The sequence below is a fragment of the Rhipicephalus microplus genome, chromosome 3, assembly GCF_043290135.1.
Source record: "Rhipicephalus microplus isolate Deutch F79 chromosome 3, USDA_Rmic, whole genome shotgun sequence".
Taxonomy (NCBI): domain Eukaryota; kingdom Metazoa; phylum Arthropoda; class Arachnida; order Ixodida; family Ixodidae; genus Rhipicephalus; species Rhipicephalus microplus.
The window spans coordinates 13,002,773-13,022,223 of record NC_134702.1 but is presented as its reverse complement, the minus strand read 5'-3'; the positions used below and the strand labels follow the sequence as shown (position 1 = coordinate 13,022,223).

The window sequence follows — 19,451 nt, the reverse complement described above, 5'->3', positions numbered from 1 at the left end:
GCTGTCGAGAAAAGCGATTTAGAATTATACGTGTAGTCATGTTTATACACAGGTAAGGGGTTGCTCCCATAACGACATTTTGAACGCTAAGAAGGAAAGTAAGGGGAAATTTTGAGAAGAGAGTGGAAGAGAGTACGCAGCGTTTCGTTTGCCCTTCTCGGCACTGTAAATCTCGTACATATACCACTGGCGATTCACCTAAGAGCAAGTCTTCTAGATGGCGTCGTTGCCTTTTTCGTGTATGGCAGAAAGTGATGTTGCAGCAACTACGAGCATTGACCCTAAGCTGAAATGAATGGTATGTCGAAGTTGAACTCGTCAGCTCTATAGACCTAGGTGGTATAGCCATCAAAATTTTATTGGCACTCTCAACGTCCCTTTGAAAGCACTGGAATAAGGCGGGTTTTTTTTTTGTTTGTTACAAGCTATCTTGATATTCGCCTGGTAGTCTTGTAGCAATGCACAGTATTATCTTAGTCGAGGTGCTGCGCTGCCTTGCAGTAGTTCGTGTTTCACATCAAGGCTGGTTTAGATACATGAGGTAGCATGCTATGTAACATTTCAATATGTGCAGTAATATAATGCTTGTCGGTTCATTCATTGTAACGCTCATATTGTAGCAGAAAGAATGGTGCCTCGAAAAATCATTTAAGGCGAGCGGCAGCCACAGATTGCTCGTTTGATTACCCCTCTTCACGAAACAATGAGTCAAAATCTCGGGTTTTTATAGCAACGAATTTAGTCTTAAATTTTGTAGCTTTTCGTGCTAAAAGAAAACCTACGGTCCTTTCCATTTTCCCCCTAAGTGTATCAAGGAAAATAGTGGAAAGCTCTTTCGCATGTCTGTTACTTTCACGTGGACATTCACGTGTAATGTCGAAACTAGACGTCGAAGTTCACTTTTACGACGCTCACGTGTTGTACAAGGAAGTTCCGAGTTACGCATGCGAAACTCGCACAACAGGTACTTTTGATTGAACCTGCGACAAGTTAGAGAAGTATGCTTCTCCTTAGACGTTCTCTCTTTGTGAAAAAGCCAGCTCTGACGACTGCGCTCGTTGGCGTTTTTCACGCGTGCACGCACGTACCTGGGTCATAGACTTATGTTTGGTCGGTCGGTCGGTCGGTCGGTCGGTCGGTCGGTCGGTCGGTCGGTCGGTCGGTCGGTCGGTCGGTCGGTCGGTCGGTCGGTCGGTCGGTCGGTCGGTCGGTCGGTCGGTCGGTCGGTCGGTCGGTCGGTCGGTCGGTCGGTCGGTCGGTCGGTCGGTCGGTCGGTCGGTCGGTCGGTCGGTCGGTCGGTCGGTCGGTCGGTCGGTCGGTCGGTCGGTCGGTCGGTCGGTCGGTCGGTCGGTCGGTCGGTCGGTCGGTCGGTCGGTCGGTCGGTCGGTCGGTCGGTCGGTCGGTCGGTCGGTCGGTCGGTCGGTCGGTCGGTCGGTCGGTCGGTCGGTCGGTCGGTCGGTCGGTCGGTCGGTCGGTCGGTCGGTCGGTCGGTCGGTCGGTCGGTCGGTCGGTCGGTCGGTCGGTCGGTCGGTCGGTCGGTCGGTCGGTCGGTCGGTCGGTCGGTCGGTCGGTCGGTCGGTCGGTCGGTCGGTCGGTCGGTCGGTCGGTCGGTCGGTCGGTCGGTCGGTCGGTCGGTCGGTCGGTCGGTCGGTCGGTCGGTCGGTCGGTCGGTCGGTCGGTCGGTCGGTCGGTCGGTCGGTCGGTCGGTCGGTCGGTCGGTCGGTCGGTCGGTCGGTCGGTCGGTCGGTCGGTCGGTCGGTCGGTCGGTCGGTCGGTCGGTCGGTCGGTCGGTCGGTCGGTCGGTCGGTCGGTCGGTCGGTCGGTCGGTCGGTCGGTCGGTCGGTCGGTCGGTCGGTCGGTCGGTCGGTCGGTCGGTCGGTCGGTCGGTCGGTCGGTCGGTCGGTCGGTCGGTCGGTCGGTCGGTCGGTCGGTCGGTCGGTCGGTCGGTCGGTCGGTCGGTCGGTCGGTCGGTCGGTCGGTCGGTCGGTCGGTCGGTCGGTCGGTCGGTCGGTCGGTCGGTCGGTCGGTCGGTCGGTCGGTCGGTCGGTCGGTCGGTCGGTCGGTCGGTCGGTCGGTCGGTCGGTCGGTCGGTCGGTCGGTCGGTCGGTCGGTCGGTCGGTCGGTCGGTCGGTCGGTCGGTCGGTCGGTCGGTCGGTCGGTCGGGTAAGGTCGGGTAAGGTCGGGTCGGGTAAGGTCGGGTAAGGTCGGGTCGGGTCGGGTCGGGTTGGTCGGTCAACTAATAGAAAACAAAAATAAAATACGACGTCACAACCACAAGCGGTAGAGACGTCGTGAATTTGCCCTATATGACGCGAAATTAACATTTTTTCTCAATTGATGACTTTTTACGTTTTGTTATTATTACGCGATTTTATTTCACCTTGTGGCTCGCTAATTGCATGCGGGAGAGAAAGGAAACAAAAAAAACAAGTAGTGAGGAAGCAAAGATGATTTATTAGCCAAATGACGTACTCACAATAAGCACAAAAACTTCGCAGATGCAATTGTGAGACAACTGTTCACAAGCACAGTAGCATAATAGTTCGAAAACTCACGTTGTCCAATCGCCGAAAACCACTGCAGCGAGACAGCGGCTTTGAAAATGTAGCTTTGGCAATCGTAGAGTACAGCGTCTCGTTGCTTAGCGTGTCGCGTTCACCGTCACCAAAGGCGAGGACGCGCCGGCGAAAGCAGTCGCAGTCACAGGAGCCGCAATATACACATTCTGTGAGCTATTTCAGCTCTGAAATGTCATACCAGTAAACAGCACATAAAAAAATAAGTAAACTACCGAAGGTATGCACGAAACCATCACGGAAAAGTGAGTGATGCTTCACTGAGCTGGCAATGCGCCGAACCAAAGAACACGCCGAACTAAACATAAGCTCTGACAGCAGATTCCCTAGATACGCCCCACCCCATCCTCACTTATGGCACTCGACGAAAAATTGACGCACTCAACCATATAACCAGGTGTCAGAAACACCGTAAAGTAATTTTTATAGTTAACTTTGACGTGTATGAAATAACCACTATCTGAAGAAAAAATTATATTGAGTTTTTAGTATTGGTTTTTTGTCTCCTCCTCACCTAGCCGCGTTCAAATCGTCGGCGGACTTTGATAACTGTGGCAGTAGGTTTCCGACACACTTCGCTCCAAGTTTCGCGACCCATGTAATTTCACCATGTGTTGCGCGTGTCTTGCAGGCGTTATACGTCACTACACCGGGACCTACTGCTTGGCGCTGTCATGGTGGCGGTCATTGGCTCCATTTTCAGCCCACGCGGAAACACGGCCAACGCTATGCTCTTCAGCTACTTGCGCATGTGAGCAACACACGTGGCTCAAGCATGATAAGGGCCTTATGACTATTGTCTTCCACTACGACGTATCTCATAATTATATGGTGGTTTTGGGACGTGAAACCCCACATATAAATAAATCGATCAATCAATCAATCACCTTAGGACTATCCCAACGAATAGCACATATAAGGAAAAGCTACGTGATTGACTGGCTTTTACAGTGGGATCCGGATGAACGTATCAGAGAGGTGGTGTGTGTACAATGAGCACCGGTGACTTCAGTTCCGTCAAACTAACAAACAGTGATCTGGAAGGAAGGCTGATATGGTGTCGTATTCGTTTAGAAGGTTCAATCTACATGGTTTATCATTTTTGGTGCACTCACTGTCGGCAAGGGTTTCGAAGAGCTTAAGATCTCATTGCTTCATTTTTTTTTTCAGTTTGTACAATGTTCCTCCTTCGCTATCAGCCTCAGTTAAAAAAGAAATGGTGGTTCCGGCATATCGAGTTCATCAAGAGTATAGTAACAGTTTTTGAGTATTTGGTCAATGCTGTATTCACGATGTTTAATCCAGCCGCCCATCTCGTTATCGTCCTTGTTAGTGAGCCTGATCACAACAAGCTACAGCTTCAAACGTCATTACAAAGCTAACGAAATCACTTAACGAGATCTTTGTAGCAGCCATATCGGCATGAATACCACGAACATCGGCTAATCGGAAATTCTGGGAGGCTTCGCCGTGTGATTCTCTCGAGGGCTTCACCTTAAGAGAAAATTAAGATCTAAATCAAAATGTTGCGCATGACATATGGACATTGCATAGATACATCCCAAAGTTTAAATTAGGCGGTTGCGCGTAACAAAATTTAAACTATGCACGAAGTAAATAATAAATCATTCGCGTTTATAGCGTCTTACTCTGTAAAAAGAAAGGTGAACTATATATAAGCAACGTAATTGGTAGTCTACGTCGAAGATAGAGAAGTTTCGCAAAAATGATGAAGCTCATTGTTTCAAGTCCGTCCATGCGCTTGGAGTTGTCCATAAGATCGCGCTTGCAGTGTCAATTACGAGCTACCTGGTTTGCTCGATTGGTAGAGCAACCGCCTCGGAGTTGGTTCCGGGTTTGATCCCCGGACCAGCACGAATGTTTCGGCAACTAAAAAGCTTTCTTTCTAAAAAATTTGCATGGATTTCTTTGCGACTTCATGCTGCAAACGGGTCGTTGTCCATTTCCCTCTCTGAAGCATATCGAAAGACTTTTGAATGTGTATTGACGCCGCATCACCACGCTGCTGTGGCGCAGGAGGTTCTCTGACTTCGTGCTCCACATCACCAGTTGGATGCTGGTCGTCTTTCCAGTAGTCGGCTGCGGTCTCTTGGCCTGCGTGTCCGTCATGTACTTCACCATAGTGCAACAGTGAGTGCCGCTCTTCGCAGTTTTTTTTTTTTTTTTTTGCGGAATGATAGCGAAAGTTGGGCTAGTTGGTGGTTCATACTTGGGAAGTAAAAACAGCGCAAAAATATAGACAAGGACAGAGGAAGAGACGACACCGCGCTGAACTCGCAACTAAACTTTATTGGAAGACACACGCACATATATCAAGCATTCGACCCGGTCACGTGGAAAACCAAAAGGCGTCTGCGCATCAAAGCAAACAAGGTATGAAACAAGCCTAATCATATTGAACATCAACACGTGTGCAACAACCATAAAAAAAACAAAAAATACACCTTCATACTTGCCAAAAACATGCGCAACAGTCCATTAACAAACTAATAATCACTTTAACATGGCAGCGCTGTCTGTGGCCCTTGGGGAAAAGAAGGTTCGGTTCCTGGGTTCAGCGCTGCAATGTTCCTCTTCCTCCGACCTTGTCTATATTTTTGCGCTCTTTTTACTGCCCAAGTTTTCGGAGTGAAGCGCGCGAAACAAAGCGCTTGATACTTCAAACCGACCAATGCTTCAATTCATTTTAGCAGCGAAGCTGTTCAAGCTTGCAGAAGGACGTCCATTGACAAGAAACTCCTGATGCGTCGTTGCCATAGCAACTGCCACAGGTGCATTCACCTGTGCTAAATATAAACAAGCCGGCGCCGAGCCATAGCAACCAACACCGTTTCTTAGACCATGGCTCAGGCACAGTGATTTCACTACAGAGTGTTCAGTTTTGCGCGTATTCCGGATTCGCGCGTCTCCGCATCTTAGTTGCAGCTTCTTCGACCTTATACTCTGGATACAATGGACGCCGGTGTTGCGATTCCTGTGCTGCGGCACGACGAGCTGAAGATCAACCAACTTCGCTGTGTCGAGCTGAACGCAACTTAGTGCAAACTTTCCGCATTAAAAAATACTTTTATACTACTACTACTACTACTACTACTACTACTACTACTACTACTACTACTACTACTACTACTACTACTACTACTACTACTACTACTACTACTACTACTACTACTACTACTACTACTACTACTACTACTACTACTACTACTACTACTACTACTACTACTACTACTACTACTACTACTACTACTACTACTACTACTACTACTACTACTACTACTACTACTACTACTACTACTACTACTACTACTACTACTACTACTACTACTACTACTACTACTACTACTACTACTACTACTACTACTACTACTACTACTACTACTACTACTACTACTACTACTACTACTACTACTACTACTACTACTACTACTTTTACTACTGCTACTACTGCTACTACTGCTACTACTGCTACTGCTACTACTACTACTACTACTACTACTACTTTTACTACTGCTACTACTGCTACTACTGCTACTACTGCTACTGCTGATTGCTGATTGCTGATTGCTGATTGCTGCTTCTTGCTGCTGCTGCGGTTGTTGTTGTCGTCGTTGTTGTTGTTGTTGTTGTTGTTGTTGTTGTTGTTGTTGTTGTTGTTGTTGTTGTTGTTGTTGTTGTTGTTGTTGTATTACGTAAGGAATGTGATTGGGCTGGATCAAAACACCAATTCATTTCTGTTTTGCCCTGATTTTTCTTGAAGTGATGCCGAAGAAGACGAGAATTCTCGGTTAGAGATCCTCAAGATCATCGAGAAGCAGAGCCAAGAGCTAGGAACACTAACGTGAGTTGCGCGGGCTCGCGTTTTCCTAATGACCGCGTCCCTTGCACTCGGCCAAATGGTTCAACAAGTACACGTAGTGCTACAATTAACGTTTAACGTTTTTGTAAACTAATATCTGGTGAAATACGGTACTCGACGATGTCTTTCAACAGTGGATATTCAGTGACTGCCTTACATGATTTTGATGAGGCATCTGAGGTCTACCATCATCCATGGGCGTCAGCGTCAACAGGAGTGAGGCTAAAAACCATCCCTTGATGGCTTAGTAATGTGACGTCATAATGTCGACCAAGATCGCAAAAATTTGTGATGTCACCATAGCGTCATCACATGATATCGTCTCTTGGTCAAAGGTGGGTCGATTACGGAGACACTGTAAAACCAGGTGGCTTACAGGAACCTTGCAATGCCTTCGAGTACAAAATCACGTTAGGTCCAGAAAGCTCAGGAGGAGAGTGAGGGGGATCACTACATTGACTGAAAAAGAAAAAAAAATGCTTCCGCTTTCCGAGTCGTCTTAAGCTATGCACGAGGAAACCTTCGAGTTTTCCCAACAGGGGTAATTTTAGTCCGTCTTATTGCATCCACACTGTTACTTATATCGTCGTCTTGTCGATATGTGTGAAGCAAGGTATTTTAGCATAGGTGATAATTTAAGCTGGCCGTACGAACTTGTCTTGAAATCATGTCTGCAAAAAGCTATCGTCGTTATGAGTGGCTGTGCCACAAAAATTAGGCAAATCCCACTTGTCGCCACTGGTCCCACTGGCGGGTAGCAAGACGGGTCCTACAGGAGGCTACTGGCGGGCGGCAAACACCAATAAAAACTTCAAGACTGATGTAACTACTAATTGAGAAAAGCCCTAATAAACCGTCGGGATTGACGTTTTGTCTCTCTCACACAGTGTGATAAACACAGGTGTGCGCATGGAGGAGGGGGGGGGGGCAGTAATCTGAAAGGAGAGGGTGTGCAAAGTCTATCCCATACACGACTTAAAAGGGAAGAAGGGCGCTGTGATGGACCCCCCTGAACGGAAACCCTGCGCATGCCTGTGGATAAACATGTACCATGGCCGCACGTTTCGGCTTCGCTGAAATATCTGTAGTACGTATTGTTTCAACGAGACACTATTAGGGAGCAGGATTCGAAAAGACTCCGAGGCGATGGAACCCCTTCGCGAATGACAACGTGCCCATTGATTTATATTTGGGCGCCTAGTTTCAGTTCGAGTTTCGGTCTCTGGAGTTGCGCGTCTTCGACTGTCTGGTTTAACTTTTGTTTACTAGAACGTTTGTCACTAATATTTGTTTACTAGAAATAACACTTTATTACTGTTGTATGTGTTACAGTATTTGCACATGTACATTTTGTATTTTTGTATATCTTTGTATTTTTTCTGTATTCTGCAAAATTCTTTTGACAGCCTGTCTGCCTCACTGTATTTGAAGCAAAGGCCCTTAGTCAGGCTTTCAGCCTTTCGCCTTCGCTCCATTTTCTGTACTGGCACAGAAAGAAACAAATAAAGAAACACAGAAACACAGAAACTAAAACCTCTCTGTGCTAGGGAGAAACCCAGAAACAACTTAGCTAACGAAACAACAACCTAGAAGCAAACGTAATAGACTTCAGAATCGTCCAGCTTCGCCGTTTCAGGCATTGGGCAACAAGCATGGCTAGTCGTGACCGTAGTCGGCTTAAACGTGGTCAAGGCTGTCCTTGTAAAGGGGGTTTTTAGTGGAAGCGTTGCCTCTTTTTTTTTCTTTTTTTTTTTGCCGTGACGGCGGGAAGATTCGTTATCTGAGCGAGCTACACTTGCGAGACCACGCATCGCTTTGTTTCCGATACATTCTCTGTCATTCATATTGTTTTTTTGTTGTTGTTGTTGTTGTTTTTCAACCTCGATTATCGCAGGCCAGTCGAGCGCCTCGTTATCATCGCCTTCACCTTGGCCGTCGCGCTGTGGCTCGCCGTCCACGTGATCGCTTTCTTCACTAAAGACGGACGCTTCGCCATCTTCAGGTTTTTTTCACGGACCTTCTTATTTGCAGTCAATTCAGTATACGAGTTATGTTTTCGTTCCTAGAAGAATGTGAGGCGTACACTATGTGCATGGCATGCTTCGACTTGTGCGTGCTATCACATGGTAACGTTGCCACCTCAACACATACATATGATATGATAGTTGCGCATTTATGTATGTATGTATGTATGTATGTATGTATGTATGTATGTATGTATGTATGTATATGTGTGTATGTATGTATTTGTTTCTTTGTTTGTTTGTTTGCTGGCTTGCTTGTTTGTGATATGTTAGCATTTTCTTTGCCCCGCCGGAGTGGTCTAGTGGCTAAGGTACTCGGCTGCTGACCCGCAGGTCGCGGGATCGAATGCCGGCTGCGGCGGCTGCATTTTCGATGGAGGTGGAAATGCTGTAGGCCCGTGTGCTCAGAAATGGGTGTACGCTAAAGAACTCCAGGTGGTCGAAATTTCCGGAGTCCCCCCACTACGGCGTCTCGCATAATCATATGGTGGTTTTGGGACGTTAAACCCCAGATATCAATCAATCAATCAATCAACACACTTTTTGCTTTTAAAATGATGTTAATGGGTTAAGTTTAGCAAATTTTAACACTTAGCGTGCTTCCGTTTCAAACATACTCCTTATATGCTATCCAATTCCACCACTATTCGAATTCGCTTGCACCTCACTTCAAACCACAAAAGTGACACGTGCACACGCCTTAAAGCTGCAATGCTTGAAAATATTACGCAAGATTAGTTGAGTCATCACAGAAACACTCATTTTCTTTTATAATAGGTGATATATACTATTCAAGCTATGCTATTTGAAATTATTTGACAAACTGACTGTTCGCTTCGAACCTCAAACTTACAGAAGTTAAAAAACAGCGCTAAAAAGACGGGACAAGAAAAGAAAGGACAACAGGACTTTCTTGTCCCGTCTTTTTAGCGCTGTTTTTTAACTTCTGTGAACATGAACCAACCAGCCCAAATGCGTACGCTTCTGCTCAAACTTACTATTCGCCCATCCGTAGTGTTTCTTTGTTAGTTTACCATCGTGTTAAACAGTGCGGCTCAGCACTCCGTCGTGCGTTGTTTGCAGCGATCATGAAACGTTGGCGTTGGACTACCTGCTCGTAGCACTGCTGTCATCGGCAGACTCCCAGTGGTCTGCAGCCAGAAACGAGGCGAGGGCGACCGCCGGCGGCCCGTCGAATGCCCTCGACTGGCGCAGCCTGGTGGCCAACATACTGTGGGGACCGCTCATCATCCACGGCTCGATGTCGTGCATGGGACGCGCTCTGCAGGTGTCGTATCACAGCGGCTGTGCAAATCACTAAGATGTCTGCATGTACAACGCACGCACAAGAAGACTCATCCGTGCAGACGGCCGCTTGATATTGTCATGTGGTTGTGACGTGACCCGAGACAGCAGGTGGCGTGTGCGAGATGTAACTCTTTATTTGGCCGAACTTGTGGCCGAGCAACGGGAAGTCAGCAAAACACACGGTGCAATGATAGCGGTGAACAGGGCGTCGGCTGTCGATAATCTGATCCGTGGCAAGGAACGGCGGCATTTATGCATGTGGCGTGGAACATTCGAGCATTATCGCTGGTGGCCACGCCGTTGTTCGTGAAACAACTAAGCTGTTCGCGTTTGCGCGCTCAATCTTACAAAATAATATCAAGATAATCTAGAAAAATCTGATGTTGTGGCGCGATTCACGCAAGGAGCTATCTACACGTGCGATGGGCCAGCATCGGGAAACACAGAAAGAAAGGAGCATGCGCGTTAATATATTGACTTGGTGTCGTCTTTGTTGAGTCGGGTTCTCTTATTAGGTGATCTGCCATGGTAGATCAGTGGTTGCGGTTTCTAACCCGAAGACCACGGGTTCGATCCCGGAAACTTGGGTGGACGAGAAACGGCAAAGGCCCGCGTACTGGGCGATGTCCGTGTGTTTCTTCTCTGCTTCCGTGTGCTCGCGTGAATACGCGAGGATGAATTTGTTCCAACGAGGCCAAGTTCCAGTATTGCATATTTTTGATCACAGGCATAGAGTTTGATAACAACAACACTGCATCTTTGCAGGTGAGCGGCGCGACGTACTGGATCCAGGCGCTGTTCAGCGAGTTCAACCTGTTCCCGCCCACGACGATCCAGATCGTGCTCACCGTGCTTTCCTGCGTGCTCACCGAGTTCGTCAGCATCGATGTCACCGTCGCCATGCTGCTGCCCGTCGTCGTCGACCTGGCAAGTATTGTGTCTGTGACACGCGCGGCGCGCATGACGAGGGCATGCAATGAACGTGCTTTTTTGATGACGAGAGCACACGCACGCTCAATTGCACGCACCTTTCGCTTCGGCACCGCCACATTCATGCACAAAAACAAACATGCAGCGATCTCTGCACATTCGCCTTGAACGACAAGAGGCCGACAGCTTTCTTCCTTTTCTGCATATACTATTTTGCCTTCATCGTAATGCGACCGCCACTGCCGGAATCTAACCCGCAACATCCGTGTCAGCGGTTGAGCACTGTTCCATCGAGGCGGACATTACATATGACTCAAGTGTGTTATAGAGAAGGCCGAATCATTAAGTTCAAAGCACGCCGTCTTGTGTCCTTATTAGCGAAATGATAGCGTCTTTCAACGATGAACTTATTTGTAACTGCTCAGTATGTGCTACCCAACACGGTGGTTTATAGTGGTTAAGGCACTCGGCTCCTGATTGGCAGGTCGCGGGATCGATTCCCGGTTGCGGCGGCTGCATTTTCGATGGAGGCGAAAATGCTGTAGGCCCTTGTGCTTAGATTTAGGCGCACGTTAAAGGGCCCCACGTGGTCGAAATTTCCGGAGCTCTCACACTACGGTGTCACACAATCATATTCTTACAAGGAAACGTATATTTGCAGATATTTACGACGTTTACAAGCGACGACAATGCCTGGCACACTGGCGGGCTGAGACCAGTCTCTATCCACCTCGCAGTCTTTTCTTCCAGGCACAGACCCTCTACCGCTTCATGCCCCAATCCCATTACTGCCTTGTGGCAATATTGTTGTTCTGAGACGCTAAACTTCAATAATTATTGCTATTATCAGTGTATGCAGCCCTGCTAGAAACTTGGGGGAGGGGGGGGGGGGCTGTATGGTTCCTGAATACTTTTTTGCTTCTTTGCGATAAAACTTGTTGTAAAACAACAGCGGGCGTTCAAGAACTCGTGACCGTTCATTTATTCAAATTTTTGTACACACATGTACTGATATGCGGTCTTTTTACGTTCATGTACTGTCGGCATCAAATGAAACGCGAACAGCGGAGCGCGTGGCACAAGCCTTATATGACTGGTCGACGCGTGGCACAAGCCCTTATGACTGGTCGACGGCATAGTGCGTGCCGTCGACCAGTCATTGGCACAGGCAGGCCCGCACATCCGGTGTTGCAGCACTGCGTGATCCCCCTATAGTGCAATATTTCTGCTTGTGTTCCAGGTATGGTATTTGAAAGGAACAAAATTAAAAAAAAATACAGAGGTTAAACTACTGCAGCCGAAAGCGAATATTGAAGCATGGTTTGTCATCACGGAGTCCATCATCATGGGATTCCTGGCTAATTCTATATTCATAGTGGACAAAAGCCGGTTCAAAATGCTGGAAATTTCATGCTGTTGTACTTCATGTCGGTACAGCGAAACAATTTGCGCTCTCCCTTCTGAACAAACGCTCGGCATTTCTAGTTAAAGCGGTGCGCTTTCAGCTCGGTCTCTGAAAGAAGGGTGCAGGCTAAGCAGCGCTGGCGTACTTTTGGGACGTTAAACCCCACAAATCAATCAATCGATCAATCAAGCGCTGGCGCACGAGATACGACGATAATTTGAAAATAAGCCGTAAACCGATTATATTTCTCTTTTTGTTTTATCGTGCCAAGTCACCGATTGCACTGCGACGCTGAAGTAAAAGCAAGGAGTTGCGAGTGATACGATCAAAAGCGCTTGGCACGCCCACAATGGCCACCATTACAACCATACGAAAACTAGAGCAGAAACGAAGATAACACACTGTAGGGGGATCGCGCAGTGCTGCCAAACCGGATGTACACGCCTGTCAATGTTGATGACTGGATGGTCAACACAATACTGTTTCTAATGCTGGAAACACGCGCTCCGCTGTTCGGGTTTCATTTGACGCCAATAGTACCCGCATGAATACCACGTTGGTATGTAAACGAATTCAGATGCACATTAAATTTAACTGAAAGTTTACGCTGGTTGTGTCTTCTACTGTTGTCCGTCTTTTTTTTTTTTTTTTGCAGTCGTACTGAAGCGATAAGACATTCAAGGCTCCTTTAAAAACGCATTTTTATCTATGGTTACAAAAATTTTGGCGCACCTGAGATGCTCAGATGGCTATCGTTTCGCAGGGCGAATCGGAATAAATCGACAACTCGAAATGCAGAGTAACTTAGTAAGCGTCTTATTAATGCCGGGAATCAGCCAGGCGCAGGGAGCAGCTTTCGTGTTCTTTATGTCTTTGTGAGTTCGGTGGATTATGTATTTTTTTTCTCTCCTTGTTCGTGCAGGCCCTGATGGTACCGTGCAATCCACTTTACTTCGCCATCCCCGTGGCGGTGGCGTCGTCCACGACGCTCGTCCTTCCCACGGCCGCCATGTCGATCGCCATACTCGACGACGTGCTCACTCCTTGCCGCCGCAAAATGGTAAGGTGCCTCGCGAGGGCGCCTTCATTGCACGCACCGCAGTTTTAAGCTATTCGCTCATAAAGCTCGAGGTATAATGCGTCAAGTGTCAGCAAAAAAAAAAAAATGACCTTGTGCCTGCATCTTTCACTGCAAATGTCGTCGAAAGACGATATTCTTGCGTCTGGAGAGAGTGAACAAACGTTTATTTGATGATTTGTGCGAGAAAATCGGTGAGTTGTATTCTGGAGGCGCTGCGTTAGAGTGTCTTGATCCGTGCAGCGAAGGCGAACGAGTGCATCGAGGCACGTTAGGCACTAGCGCTATCTGGTAGTTATCTTCGAAAACGAAGGAAGGCGTACGCGCATGTCTCGCAAGCGATAAGGTGTAGAACGCAAAGCGACGGGCAGGTGCCACAACGGTGTCGTCTTAGCAAAGCGTTGGAAAAACTTTTTTTTTTTTTGCATAGTGTTGCATTGTCAGCGCAGCGAGATAAACGTTACGCTCCTTTGAATTACTTATGTATGCTTTCTCCAGTATAAAGCCACGCATACAGAATATTGACGTGTTGTTATGGTGTCTCAGATATGCGCAATAATTGTATAAGTTTTAATTGACAATCACACAAGTATGAACGCTGAAACTTGAGCAATATAGGTGGGCGTTGCGGATGGGGTTGGCCGTTTTGGCTATCGTGTGGGACTATTTGGGGTATCGTTAAGGCGGACAAACATACATACAAACAGATACAAACATACAAACAAACATACAAAGACTATTGTCCTTAAAAAACTCCCAAGCATTTCCCCGAGGGTGAACATGGTTAAGTGCGAATACACAGGGTGATGCTATGAGGGGTATTTATTAATTCGCACTATTATATTTATTAATCACACTATGGTGCCTTTATGGTGTAATGGTTCCTGGGAATCGCAATTTGATCACACGGGGGAGTTTACGTCAACTCACTGGCGAATGCCAACGGATTTTAACTTTACTCCCCCTCACGACCCGCTCTCGACGGGAGACTGAGAGAGAAGGCGGGCGCGCGAGAGAGAGGGGTGCGCGCGCAGCTGCAGCGAGCGAGGAGAGTGGAGGAGCGAGCGAAGGGGGAGGGGGTATAAGGCGCGTTACTGACACCGATATCAGCGTTGCGTCCGTGGCTTATTCGGTAGAGCGTCGCGCTGCGGCCCGCCAAGTCCTCTTTCTTTTAAAGATAGAGAGAAGACTGCGGACGCCGCCGACGGCGGTGGATGGTTTGGGGTCGCTTATAAAGTGTATTCACACTTAAAAAAAAGAAAACCTTCACGTCGTTGCTTTTTTAATGTGTCGTTGCCAACGTTTCCGTTTCTTATCAGCCGCTCCCGCCAAAGGTAACGGTTCGCACAGCCGCCGCGCCGAGTTTGTCCGCCGCGCGAGCCGAATACGAGTGACGATAGGGCGGCGCATCTACCGGAGGTGCCACATCCAGGTTTTTACGTTAGTTCTGGCACCGAGTTCAAACGTTCTTGCATGGTCCGTGGCCGGCCGTGGTTCAAGTCTACTTCGTTTACGTCTAGGGAAAACCTAGCATCAGCCAAGGAGGTCACGTCTCGGGCAACTTATCTCCACCTTTTGTTTTTCTTTTCTTTAGTGATTGACACCAGCGTTTGATGATAGAATGGGGGGATTCCTATATATCGTGCTTCATATAAGACTATGCGTCGATAACTACTGACTTTGTCGATAACAACATTTCAGTATTTAGAAAAATATACTAATTCTTGTGGCCAATGTTTACGTCAGCGGCAAAAATAAAAGCGTATGCTATAATTGTCGGTGCTTCTTGTTTTATTTTATTTCAACAACTTTGCCATATTTTCTTCCACTAGTGAAGGCCAGTACTAACAGCGTAACCTTTTGCATCATAATATGCATATATCAATCGTTTTAAGTATTTGTGCACTGATACCCCTTGTGATGCGTATGTTCTACCTTCAGATAGGGCTTTGTGTGCGCTTGTACTGCGCCTGTTTGACACCATGAGTCGCTTTCCGATTCTAATATCGAACGTTTGCGATGTTTTTTTTTTTTCACACTTAATGTATACTGCTACAGTTCAATCGTGCTCGTTTTCACCCAGTAATGTAACTTTGTGGAAGTTAACTGAAAATGTGTAGGTTTGTGTTCTGATAGATATAATGAACAGGTACAACTCAGACTGGTGTGTTGGGTGTTTCTGCAAGTTGCTGTCTGCATCTCACGCAGTATGTAGGTGTAGATAAGCAGCGGCCCATACATTCGTGAAAGTTGCGTCGAATCTATGACTGTAGACTTGGTCGAGATCACATGCAAAAGCCTAGTCTTCTCGCCAAAATGACGGTGCAGTATACTGGTCCCCTATCCACTGTTGTTCTAGAGGTATAACCCGGACGAAGCCTAATATCTTCACAAAGACATCAATGAGCTCTATATAGTGCGGTTATTGAAATGCCGTTACAGGCTAATAAGGAGGAGATGAAGAATACAGCTACTTTATTAATCAATAAATCTGCCTACTCATTTCCGAATGTGTGGCTGTTCACCATGATCGGAAAGGCCGGTAAATTATCGGCAAGAAAACCACGCAATACGAGCGAGCAGTGATTGAAGCATACTGATTTCGAAAACGTGGCTCCAGAATAATGCATTAGCCTACCTTCCGTACGGCTATCGAAGAAATAAATCACTTATTGGGGAAAAAAATGTGGTTACCAGTTGTCATTCTCCGCTATTCCAATTACACTTCGTACTACGCACGCGTTCTCGGCTTTCCGGGGATATCACGTGTGATTGCTTCATTGAACTCGTTGTCGCTCGTGATTCTGCCTTGCACGATTCTAACCCTCGTATTCACAAACGCTCCTCGACTCCACTTTCGCCCTTCACTTGACAGAGTTGAGCACTGCGCCGCTGCTCGGCTGAAAGTGACGCTGCATTGCTCGAGAATCGCACCCCATTATCGCTGATATGCAGTGACTTGCCGTGACTAGAGGGCGCTTCCATCGGCTTTCTCAAGTGAAGGTGAAGCGTTGAGTGAAGAGGGACGTTCTAGAATACGGGGGTAAGAAGCATCATTCGTTTTTTTTTTTTTTAGGCAACTTAGAAGTGTGGCAGCTTGTGCTAGTTGGTATGACATGAGGATAGTTACAGCGCGAGAACAGAACGACGACAAAGTGATAACAAGGGCACGATGGACACGAGCGACACGGCTGCAGTCTTCTTTCTCACTCTCTGGATGACGCAGCTGATACACGGCGCTGTGCTGAAGCTGGTGACGCTCTCGTCGCTAATCTTCTCGATGAACACGGTGGGCGAGTTGCTGTTCTCGTGGAGCGAGCTGCCCAGTTGGGCGCAACAGCAGCCGGCGCCCAACGCCTCGTCCGCGCTCGCCATCCGGCGGCTTCTCTGGGGTCTCTGAAACGCTCGCGTGCTGTGCGCGCCGTGCCGCGACAACCCACGTCGGCTATTTGTCTGCCAGAACTTTGTTGCTGCGTTATTTATTTATTAACTTTCCTACTTCTACTTATACGATTGATCAGTAATAAAAGGAATGAAGGAATCTGGTATTACATTTAATGCGGTGCTACGCCTTTTTGGTGAGCCTTCTGAACGATGGAAGGATTTTTTTTCGCGTGTGGCTCGCGAGTGGTGTAAAATCTGAACTTCAAAACAGAGCCACAGTTCACTTCGAGTTGTGCCACGATTTGTTGCCGGAATCAATCAAGTTGTCTCATTTTTCGTAACCCTTTTGCGCGTTTTTTTTGTTTTTACAAGTAGTTTTCTCTAGCAAGTTACTGCCTGTAATTTTTCTGTCAATTCTTCTCTCCCACCATCACTAAATAACGTTCTGGTGTCAACAGCGTAGCAGGCATGTTGCGGCGCGATCGAAAGCCTTTCGTCTTCTCTGTCCATCGTCATTCATCATTCTTCATTGGCAGATACACTTCCTAGTTATTTTGTATTTTTCTTATTTACTACGCAGAATGACATTGAGTATTAGCAGAATGTATTTGTAGATAAGCTGAAAAGCTAATATGTTTTTTTTTGTTTAGCATGCATTTCTTCAGGATAAAGTGTGCACATGTGTCTGTTAACCTCCATAATGGTATTACTGACTGCTCACGAATGAACGCGCCGTGTAATCACCATGACAACAGAATACTTGACCATGCGTAGCTGGTTTTTCTTTTTCTTTTCTGACAGAGACACCTTTTATCGTTTGCGTAGTATCACGTATTAGAAATAACACCACGTACGTGTTAAGCGATGGCCGTGCTATGCAAGTCGGTTCTCTTTTTTTTGTTTTCAGTTGAAATATGCATCTTATTTGGGTCCGCCAGCTTTGATAATTTTGTGAGATAATTAACTATCGTATGATAAAAAGAAGTGGGGGCGGGGATTACCACCTGAAGAAATCTGTTATCCCAAAAAATGGCATCTCGTTGATACATTCTTTGGATGCCTGAATACTTTCCCTTAACAAATCAGAGTTATCATGACTTCAGCTTGAACTAAAAAGACAGGTTTCGTTTTACAATTCAAGCTTTTCTTCATTGTTTTGCGCCTGTTTTACGTAAGTTTTTTTTTTTCACATTACGTTTCGACCGCACCTTATGCTGTTATCACTCTTGGGTTACTTTCTATGTTTTTGTTTTTCTCTAACGAGACCTAATAGTGCTAGTTTTTTTTATAGCCGATTGCCAAAAAAATTAGTAAATACCACTCTACAAGAGAATAACAGCTTATAATAAATCGCTATTTGCATGTATATAAGTAGTCCCTCCTCTGTGTTTCTCTTTTTGCCCTGAGTTACTGTTTTCTACCCCTACAGGGAGGCCGACCTGTCGTCAGTATTGATTGATTTGTAAGGTTTAATGTCTCAAAACCACCATATGATCATGAAAGACGCCGTAGTGGAGGGCTCCGGAAATTCCGACCACCTGGTGTTCTTTAACGTGCACCCAAATTTGAGCACATGGGCCTACATTTCCGCCTCCATCGAAGTGTCGTCAGTAGCTCACGCTAGGAAATTAAGACTTTGAATAGCAGTACGTGTGGGACTTCTTTAACTTTTTTTTCTCTCCTACATTTATATGGGCATACCGTTTTAGGAAAAGTGAAACTAGGCACCTTTTATGGACATGTAAAGGGTTACGGCCAGAACGCTCCCGTCACCTCACTCAAACGGGCCTTCGCTACTGCGACACAGCCAGTTACAACCGCTGGATACATGAAAACAGATTCCACAAGACACTACTTCATTTCATACACAACATCGGCCTAACAGCACACATTTAAAAAAAATTATGCCTTAAAAGCAAGTCTTTGCCGCAAAAAAAAAAAAAAGAAAAACTATGCACTACCATTGGGGTCAGTAAGGGGTGTGGTAGCGGCAGTTATACGACGAAGGCACGGAGCAGCACGGAACGCACTTTATTAGGAAACAACGCTACAGAAATAGTTTCCAACGACAACTATCTTCTGGCTTGCGTTTTTTGCCCCGAGCTCGTATTCGCCGACACACATTTTAAAACCGGAAGCAAAAAAAAAAAAGAAAAGCCTTGATCCCGAAAACGCAACGACGCAACAATCCACTGGGCTAAGCACAGGCTGAACTTTTTTTTTTTTACACTGGCACCACAATGCGGGGAGGAAGAGAACTCGCCGGAATCGCGCGTCACATGCTTCTCGGCCGCAGCTGGAGCAAGCAGTGCGCAGGCGCACAGCCTCCGCTCACCGCTGATCCCCGTATTTTAGAACGCCCCTTAACTCAACGCTCAACCTTCACTTGAGAAAGCCGATGGGAGCGCCATCTGTTCGCAGGGAAAGTCACTGCATATAAGTGTTAATTTGCTGCTATTCTTGAGTAGCGCAGCGTCATTTCAGCCGAGCAGCGGCGCAGTGCACAACTCTGTCAAGCGAAGGGTGAAAGTCGAGTCGAGGAGCGTTTGTGAATACGGGGGGGTGAGGCGATGGCTGATACAGCTGCAGGTCTATTCGACAGGGCACGATCGTACCGCCAATGACGCTCAGTTAATAATAGTTAGAGATTTACCTCTTAAAAACCCGATATGATTTAGAGAGATGCCGTCGTGGTAGATTCTAGGAATTCCGACTACCCGGAGTTTTTTTCACGTGCACCTCATTCAAAGTACACGGGTTTCTATCACTTCGACATTCGTGCCAGCAGTCGGGCACATCAACCACCGAGGCGGGTGTTACCTCGTTCAATTGCGTATCCGCTAAGAATGGTCAAACGCGTGGCAGA

General features: G+C 47.0%; 1 protein-coding gene across 1 annotated transcript; it reads left to right on the top strand.

Annotated features, from left to right (window-relative positions):
• The first annotated feature begins 13,043 nt into the window (after positions 1 to 13,043).
• Positions 13,044 to 16,658, top strand: LOC142803598 (uncharacterized). Its single transcript, XM_075888905.1, has 2 exons — positions 13,044 to 13,183; positions 16,428 to 16,658. The coding sequence occupies exons 1-2, from the start codon at positions 13,052 to 13,054 to the stop codon at positions 16,599 to 16,601; spliced, it is 306 nt and encodes a 101-aa protein (XP_075745020.1). The 5' UTR covers positions 13,044 to 13,051; the 3' UTR covers positions 16,602 to 16,658.
• The last annotated feature ends 2,793 nt before the right edge of the window (positions 16,659 to 19,451 follow it).

What these genes read in the sequence shown, in the direction of transcription:
- LOC142803598 (XM_075888905.1), top strand. Translation starts at nt 13,052, where the DNA reads ATGGTACCGTGCAATCCACTTTACTTCGCCATCCCCGTGGCGGTGGCG. An exon ending in CTCCTTGCCGCCGCAAAATG is followed by an intron (nt 13,184 to 16,427) that starts GTAAGGTGCCTC and finishes TGGATGACGCAG; the next exon opens with CTGATACACGGCGCTGTGCT.